General features: G+C 60.6%; 1 protein-coding gene across 1 annotated transcript; it reads right to left on the minus strand.

The window, feature by feature from the left end:
- Positions 1–4,092: 4,092 nt before the first annotated feature.
- On the minus strand, positions 4,093–7,196 carry BHLHE41 (basic helix-loop-helix family member e41). The gene is made up of 5 exons (XM_056134603.1): positions 6,629–7,196; positions 6,294–6,357; positions 5,859–5,966; positions 5,435–5,546; positions 4,093–5,012 (listed from the first exon to the last, which is right to left on the minus strand). Exons 1-5 carry the CDS (start codon positions 7,000–7,002, stop codon positions 4,093–4,095), a joined length of 1,578 nt encoding a protein of 525 aa, XP_055990578.1. The 5' UTR covers positions 7,003–7,196.
- Positions 7,197–8,015: the final 819 nt, after the last annotated feature.

Here is an 8,015-nt window from a genome sequence, read left to right on the forward strand (position 1 = left end):
TGAACACACAAACGGCTGTTTTTGAAACAATGTTTCACAGGATAAGTAGTTTTTCCTGGGGTCAGGTAAGATGGGCATTTCCGAATTTAGAATTTTAAAACAACTTTCACTGTGTCTATTCTGGAGCTTCCTGTGGTGGTCACTTCTGGCAGTGTTCAGGGGACCAACCCCTGGGACTCCAGCAGACGAAGCACTACCGAACTCATCATCAAATATTCCCTGAGCCCCTAAAATAGCAGTGCCTCAAATGGGGATTATTTTGCATTTGTTGGGAGTTTTCAGTTTGGAATCTCAAGAGCAAGAAACCCTGTTTTTAAGCAGACGTCTATCTCCTTTCTATGTGCGTATCTGTAACTTAAGGCTGCAGGCGTATTTTTGGGTGGGAGGTGCAGAGATGGAGCCCAGGACCTCCTCAATGTGAGCCACGTGTTCTGCCACTGGGCTTAATGCTCCGCGTGAAAAATCCCATCCAATTAACATGCAGTCATTTCCCCTCATCCATCCCTCACCTACCTTCTCTGCCAACCCAACACTGGAACTGAGCAGGAACTGGATCCCCATTTGGAACTGAGTCGAAGCAGCAGAGATGGACCTGACAGGCTGCCCTGCATATATTAATCGGTGCTCCAATGATTTAAGAATTTTTAAGAAAACACCAGATTGCCGTCTGAAAGTAAAAGCTTGCCACGCTCGTCCAGCGGTGTGGGGCAGTTGAATGGTCTGGATTTGATTCTCTCTGTTCATTTCTGTCATAGGAGGCCTGGGTGTGGTCCGAGGACTCTGATGGGCAGCTGTCTCCTACGGAGTGGTCTGTGTCCAGCCTGGACTTCTGTTCCTATTTTGTTTTTGGCTTTTTGGGTCACATCTGACAATCCACAGGGGTTCCTCCTGGCTCTGCACTCAGGAATTACCCCTGGCGGTGCTCAGGGAACCCTATGGGATGCTGGGAATCGAACCCGGGTTGACCACATGCAAGGCAAACGCCCTACCCGCTGTGCTATCGCTCCAGCCCGTTCTGTTCCTACTTTAGAACACATCTCAGGTGGTGGCCTGTACTTCTAGACAGTGAGTGAACAGAAAGAGGGCAGGGGCAGCTAGAACTCCACCCGACTCCAACCGGCTGTGAAGCACTTTGAATAGCTATTCAAATAAACTTTCTAGGCCTTAGAAAACATGCTTTGCTCTCCAAGGAGGGAAGGCCATTTATCAATTCCTAACAGTTTGCTGAGAAATCTGTAGAAAATTAACTGGCTTGATGCCACTTGTGTCAAAGTTTCATTGACTATTTAGCTTGTTTTCTCAAGACTCTTTCCTCTGAGTGAAAAATTGTACGTACTACAGAGCATTTCGACTACAACTTCACCACTGCAGGTAAAGAACCTTCTTAACGATAATGACTCTAGTCTTCATTTGGTAAGCAAAATCATGATTTGCCCCAAAAAACATTATTCTGATGCAATGTAGACAACAGTATTTTGCAGTCCGTCCTCCGAATTTTGCCTCAGTATCACAGTGGTCTGGGGGCATTTGGACTACATAACTGACTTATAAAATCTGGTCCAACTCTAGGACTTAATAGATCAGAATCATAAAATACTAAACACTTTCACTATGTATGATTTAATTGTATCTATTTTTGGTTAAACGTTATTACAACAGACCTTCAGATGTAGCTAAAAATAGAACTGTAGTTTCCCTCATAAATATTCTGAGGATAGAATACTTGTCAGAGCTCCGTGACAGTCCCCTCAAGCCCTACGTGCTTCTTCCGTGTTCACTTCTATCCTGAGGTTTTGTCACTGCCCGACCCCATCCAGTCTGAGTTTGGAGAACGCTGTGAGACGGAGCTGGCAGGCTCTGCTGCCTGAGGAACCTGTGTGTTCTAGGGAAGTCGTCTCTGGGCTTCATTTCCTCCTAAAATAGAAAGCCGGGGGCTGGCCCCACTGATCTCTGAGCTTCCTTCTGGTGGCAGAGTCTATGACTTGCATTTTGGTTGTCATTGTCAGCAGAGGGAGCACTTTTTCTACATCTCAGACATCCTGTCATTTCAGTGCCTTTCAGAACTCATGGGACTCCTGAACATGAGTGGAACGAAGAACTGACAGTCCTGCCCCCGGTTTGCGATGAGTCACAAATCTGATTGTAAATTTGAGGTTGAAAGTCTCGAAACAATCATTTCTGTGTCTTGAGCTTCATGATAAAGTCCCATGATAGGATTCTTGGATAAAGGCTAGGGGTGGTTCGCAGAGCCCAAGAAGCTCGGCCAGCTAACTGGCAGTGCGTTCAGGCAGGACTAGTTTTTTTCGAGAAACAGCAGACCTTACCACAAGGGCGACCTGACGTCAAAGACGAAAGTGAGAAAGTCCTCAATCATCAAAACTCGGCCCAACCGGGTCTCACACAAACCAACCCCACACGTAACTCTTGGGCGAGTCCTTTGCACTTTCCACCACGAGACACTAGCAGCAAGTAGGCAGGCCAGCACCTGGGGGCTTGGCACCCCATCCTTGAGAGAATGGGCTAGGTGCCGGGAGCCGAGCGGTATAGCGACTTTCACCCCTACACTCCCTTGGGCATCCAGGATGTCTCTTAATTACTAGACAGTCTCATAGCTTATATTAAAGTTTTTATTCCTTAGTAAGAATTTTAAAATCACAAAAAGAGTGGGGAGATATTTAGGTAATAGAATTTATGGAGTGTTGAAAATACTCAAATAGAAAGGATTTCGAGTTGATCTTCACATAGTAGAACTTCTCTAAAACAGCTGGTTTCTTGCACAGTATTTATTTATTTTTTTTAATAATTTAAGACAGCATAAGCTTGTACCAAGCATAAGCATTGTAACAAAAGTGCGACTTTTCAGCAAATCCTCCCGAAAGATATCTTAACTCAAAATATCATTAGCTCGTATCTTCTTCCTACAAAAATAGCATGTCAGATATTATTAATTGGATGTATTAACAACTATGTACATAAGAGCCACCTTGTAGGCTAAGAGTTTAACGTTGTTTAAACACAGCGTTTGAGGCAAACAGTAGCAACAGCAGCAGCAAATGCACCAAACTGACTAAAAGACCCAGATATTTTCTTCACTCATAGACTGTGTGTGTGTGTCTCACCCCTTACATAACATTCAAGTGAGATTTCTCACAGTGCTACCTTGGCAACAAACTAAAAATATCTAGACAAGGTCTTGGTGTAAGCCTTATTTTAAAAGCTTTCTTTGTGATTATCTGGTATCTGGTTTGGTCTCCACAAAACACACAGACACGGCGCTGGGGAGGCCACACACGCTTCCGGCCCGCAGGTTCCTGGCGCTGACCTGCCGGGCTGACCGCTCCCCTCCACTCTCCGACTTCCCAGGACAGCGGATCCATCAGTTGGGACTTAAAGTTTCCTTTCAGTTCATTGCACTTTTTTTGGTTTTGTTTTTCCAAAGAGCAAATTGATGAAAACGTGATCGATTCACCAATGACGGTGGGAAGAGTTGCACTCTGCGTACGTCTCCACACATACGTATCTCGCGTCTACGTGCAATGAAGGGGAGCCGACAGGTTTCTGGTCAGTTTCTCAATAAAGTGCTAGCCAGTGTGCCTCCTCCTCCTCCGTCTCCTTCCCTGACTGAATCCCCAGGACCGAGTGCAGGTCCCCACGGGGTAGCATTCCAACCGCCCTGCAGAGGCCGGGAGGCAGGGCCTGCCTCCCTGCGCCTTCTTCGGCGTGCCCGGTGGAGGGATGCGACTGCGGGGGGCGTCCCCCTGCACCCTGGCGGGCCGGGCGCGCCCCCCAGCTCCCGGGGGAGGAGGAGAAGGAGGAGGAGGAGGAGGAGGAGGATCGGGGCGTCTCTCTGCAAAGGAGCGTGGCCTAAGGAGGGCAGGCGAGCTTGCTGGGAGGCGGGTGGTCGACAGAGAAAAGCATCCGGAGGCCGCGGAGGCGCCTCGACAGCGGGGGCGGGGGCGGGACGGGGCCGGGGGCGCGCGAACCGGACGCCGAAGGACACCGGACACCTGCGCTCGGGCCGGGGCGCGCGAGGCCGCCGTGCGGGCGTGCGTCCGGCGCGCGTGACCGTCCGTCGGGGCGCGGGCGGCGGCGTCAGGGCCCGTCCCGGGGCGGCGGGGGCTCGTCGGGCGCGGCGGCGGCGGCGGCGGCGGGGGGCCCGGTGCAGGGCAGCGGCCGGCGGCCCGGCGGGGGCGCGGCGGGCGCGGCCGGGGGCTTGTCGGGGGGCGGCGACAGCACGGACGACAGGCAGGGGAAGGCGGCGGCGGCGGCGGCGGCGGCGGCCAGGCCCGGGTAGAGCAGCGGGAAGGGCGCGGCGGCCGCGGGGTACAGGTACTTCTCCAGGCTCTTGTCCAGGAAGGGCTGCACGTAGGCGGCGGCGGCCGAGGGCGACAGGAAGTAGAAGGGCAGGCAGAAGGGGGCGGCGGGCGGCGCGAAGGGGGCCACGAGCGAGCCGAGCAGCGCGGCGTCGGGTCGGAGCAGCGCGGCCGCCGCGCCCGGCTCGGGGCCCAGGAGCGCGGCCGCCGCGGGGCCGCCGGGCGCGCCGGGGCCGTCGAGGCGCGGCCGCTTGGGCGCGGGCGGCGCGTCGTCCCCGGGGGGCTCCTGCTTGACGGCCACGCGGCCCGCCGCCCGCGCCGGCTCGGCCCGGGGCTCGGCCTCGCCGCCGTAGCCGCTGTCGGTGTCCGTGTCGTGCTCGGCGGCCAGCTCGGCGCTGGGCTGAGTCCGCTGGATGACCGGCACGCAGTGCGCGGGGGGCTCGGCCTTGGGCACGGCGGCGGCGGCGGCGGCGGCGGGCGCGGCGGGGGGCGCGGCGGGGGGCGGCAGCGGCGGCGGCGCGGGCCAGAACTGGGTGGCCACGGCGTGCAGGTGGCTCACGAGCTGCACGCAGCGCGGCTCCCGCGGCGTCCAGCTCTCGAAGCGCGCCAGGTACTGCAGGACCTCCTTGGCGCACGTCTGGAAGCCCGAGTGGAAGGCGTCCAGGTCGGCCTGCAGGGGCGACTTCAGCGAGCGCTCGCCTAGGGCGAGAGGGGGCGGGGCGGGGGCGCCGCGGGCCGCGGTCAGGACGCGCCTCGGGGGCCAGAACCCGCCGGGGGGACCGGGGAGGGGGCGGCGGGACGGGACGGGACGGGGCGGGGCGGGGCGGGGGCGCGCGCTCCTCCCGGCGCCGCCGCCGCCGGAGAAACCCGCGCGGCGCGAGCGCCACCTCCACTTCAAGTGCGAATCGGCGGATTCCGCCGAGTTCCCGGCGGAAAGCCCCCCCCCCCCCCCCCCAGGGATGCTGCCGCGGGGGAGACCCCGCGCGTCCCCGCCAAGGGAAAGGAGACGGATCGTAGAAAGCAGAGTGGGCGCGCGGGAGGCCTGGGGCGGTGTGTGTGTTGGGGGGGGACCGCCCGCTGCCCGCCTCCCCTACTCCCCCCGCACCCCACCGCCGACTCACCATTCTGTAAAGCAATTATCTTCTGATGCTGCTGCTCGGTTAAGGCTGTTAAAGCTTTCAAGTGTTTCAAAGTTAATTCCAGGACTACGGCTTTCTCCAGATGCCCGAGAGTCTGCAGGGAGCGGGAGGGAAGGGGCCTCTGGTTATTTAAGGGCGCACGGGCTGGCCCGCCGGGCTGCCACTCAGCCCGGGCAACTTGGGCAGCTGGGGAGGAGTGCTGTCCCCGGGCTGCCCGGCTCCCCGCAGGCAGGCCGGCGGAGATCCCAGCCTCCGGTTACCGGCTCCTCCTGCAGTCCCTGGGAAACTCTACGCTGGCACAAGTTGAAGGCAAATGATATTTACATTTTGTTCTTCTATCTGGGAGTCGTACCAGGCTATTAGCGCGCCCTTGGAGAGCAGCAAAGAATGAAAATGAGCATCTTACTGTCAACTTCAGATGTTCAGGCAGTAAATCTTTCAGCTGAGCGATGCATTCATTAATTCGGTCTCTCCGCTTCTTCTCTATTAATCTGTGCGGTAATTTGTAGGTATCCTGAACGCGAGAGAGTCACAGAAGACAGTGAGCCCAACGTTCACTGGAAATAACCACATTCATCCTCCCCTCTGGGGGGGGGAAAATACTACGCGGTAGATAAACTGTTCCCAAGAAAGCCCCTACCTCTGGACTCTCCTGAAAGGCGATTGAAATTCAGGTATGATGTCGAATCCCCCCCTTGAGAGTATCCAGCAAACCACTTAAAATTCAGAGTCAGGGAAGCGGGAGAGCTGGCACAAATCTGCGGGCAGAGCTCGCCGTGAAATCAATAGCCCTAATTAACGAGCCGGGCAGGGGCTGGGAACGGCGGAAACTTGCACGTACCTTGCTGTCGTCTCGCTTCATGCTCCTCTTGGGCTTACACAGATACAAAGAGGAATAGTCCAGTCTGCAAGAGAGAAGCCAGCATCAGGCAGGCGGGCAGGCGGGCGGGCAGGCGGGCAGGCAGGCAGGCAGGCAGCAGGCAGCAGGCAGCAGGCAGCAGGCAGCAGGCAGCAGGCAGGCAGGCATCCACGCCGGGAGGGGCTGTGCCCTCGCCCGCCCGCTCCATGCCACTCTCGGGAGAGGAAGGGGGAAAGCGGCACGGAGCGCCAGCCGGGGGCAACGGAACACCCAAGTGACGCCCAGGCCGGGACTGGCACGGGCCGCCTGCACCTTACCCTAGAAAATCCCGGTGTTCCAGCAACTGTCTCTCCTGCAAGTGGGGGATTCCTCCGTCCATGTTCTCCCGCGGTCCGTCTCCTCCGTTCCGCGTCTGGGGGCTCCGCGATCTGCGGGACCCGCGCCCGGGCAGCTGTCGGGGGTGCTCCGCGCGCCTCCAGCCTCTCCCTCCCGGGCGCCGGGCGGAAAGTGGGCAGCCGCCGCCGCCGCCGGGGCCCCCTCCCGCCGCGCTGGCGCTCGGGCACCCGCGCACGCAAGCCTCGCGCCGGCCGCGCCGCGCCGGGAGTTCGCTCGCACTCCGGGCAGTGTTTGGCCACAGGGCACGCGCGTCCCCGGCCAGACCAGCACCCGGCTCACGTGCGGAACGTACCATCCGCGGCCCGGCCCGGAGGGGGGCGGGGAGGAGGGGCCGGGCCCGGAGGGGGCGTCGGAGCCGCGGCGCGGGGGCGGGGACACCTGATCGCGGCCACCGGAAAGGAAAAACAACTTCGGCCAAGCGCGTCCTCCTCCCCCCGGGGCGCCGCAGTCGGCCGCGCGCGGGGGAGGGGCGCGCGGGGAGCCGCGGGGACGCCGGTCGGTCCCGGCCCCGGCCGGGCGCGGGGCTCCCCCTTCCCCTTCGCCTCCCTCCTCCGCCCGGGTCCCACCGGCCGCGCGGCGGGGGGTCTGGCCCGGGGAGAGGAGGAGAAAGCGGATTCGCGGTGGGTAAACTTCAGTCCCGCAGGACGCGCCGCCGGGAGACTTGTTTGCTCACCGCTCCGGGGTGCGGGGGTGGGGCGGGGGGTGGCCTGGGGCGGAGCGGGCCGGGACCCCCCTCCCCGCCCCAGTCCCCTCCCTCGGGCCCCCGCAGACCCCGCGGAGCGGCGGCCGGGAACCCGCTCGCTCGCTCTCTCCGAAGGGTCTCCTGGAGAGGAGAACGTAGTCACTGGGTCAGACAGGACGTCGCAATCCCGGCGACCCCCACCCCCCCCTCCCCGGGCCACCCAAACTTCCCAGCCGCCGCCGGAATTGCGGTGGCACCAGCCACAGCAGCCGATGACGACGTTCGGGGCCTCTGGTGCTCCCGGAGGAGCGCGGCGGGGGCGGGCGGGCGCGCGGGGGTGGCACGAGAGGGGCCGCCGGGCACGCCCGGGTGGCGCGGCGTGCGCCCCCGCCCCCCGCCTCGAGCGCGCTCCGACGCCGGGCCCACGTTTACTACCGCTGGCACCGCCGCGCGGCCGCCCCCCACCCCACCCCCACCCCGGCCCCGGCGGGGACCGGCGGCACAGGGCCGGCAACGTGACGCGACCCGCCGCCGCCGCTGCCACATCACGGCGCGGGGAAGCCGTGCGCGCGCGCGCCCGCCCAGCCGGGCGACCTGTCCCCGGAGCCCGCCCCGGAGCGTGACTC

The sequence above is a fragment of the Sorex fumeus genome, unplaced genomic scaffold (assembly GCF_029834395.1).
Source record: "Sorex fumeus unplaced genomic scaffold, SorFum_2.1 ptg000100l, whole genome shotgun sequence".
NCBI lineage: Eukaryota > Metazoa > Chordata > Mammalia > Eulipotyphla > Soricidae > Sorex > Sorex fumeus.

Excerpts from the sequence above, each read along its gene's own strand:
- BHLHE41 (XM_056134603.1), bottom strand. The coding sequence starts at position 7,002 with ATGGTACGTTCCGCACGTGAGCCGGGTGCTGGTCTGGCCGGGGACGCG. Across the intron at positions 5,967-6,293 it reads TGAAGCGAGACGACAGCAAG|GATACCTACAAATTACCGCA; the intron begins GTACGTGCAAGT and ends TCTCGCGTTCAG. Across the intron at positions 5,013-5,434 it reads GATAATTGCTTTACAGAATG|GCGAGCGCTCGCTGAAGTCG; the intron begins GTGAGTCGGCGG and ends CTCTCGCCCTAG.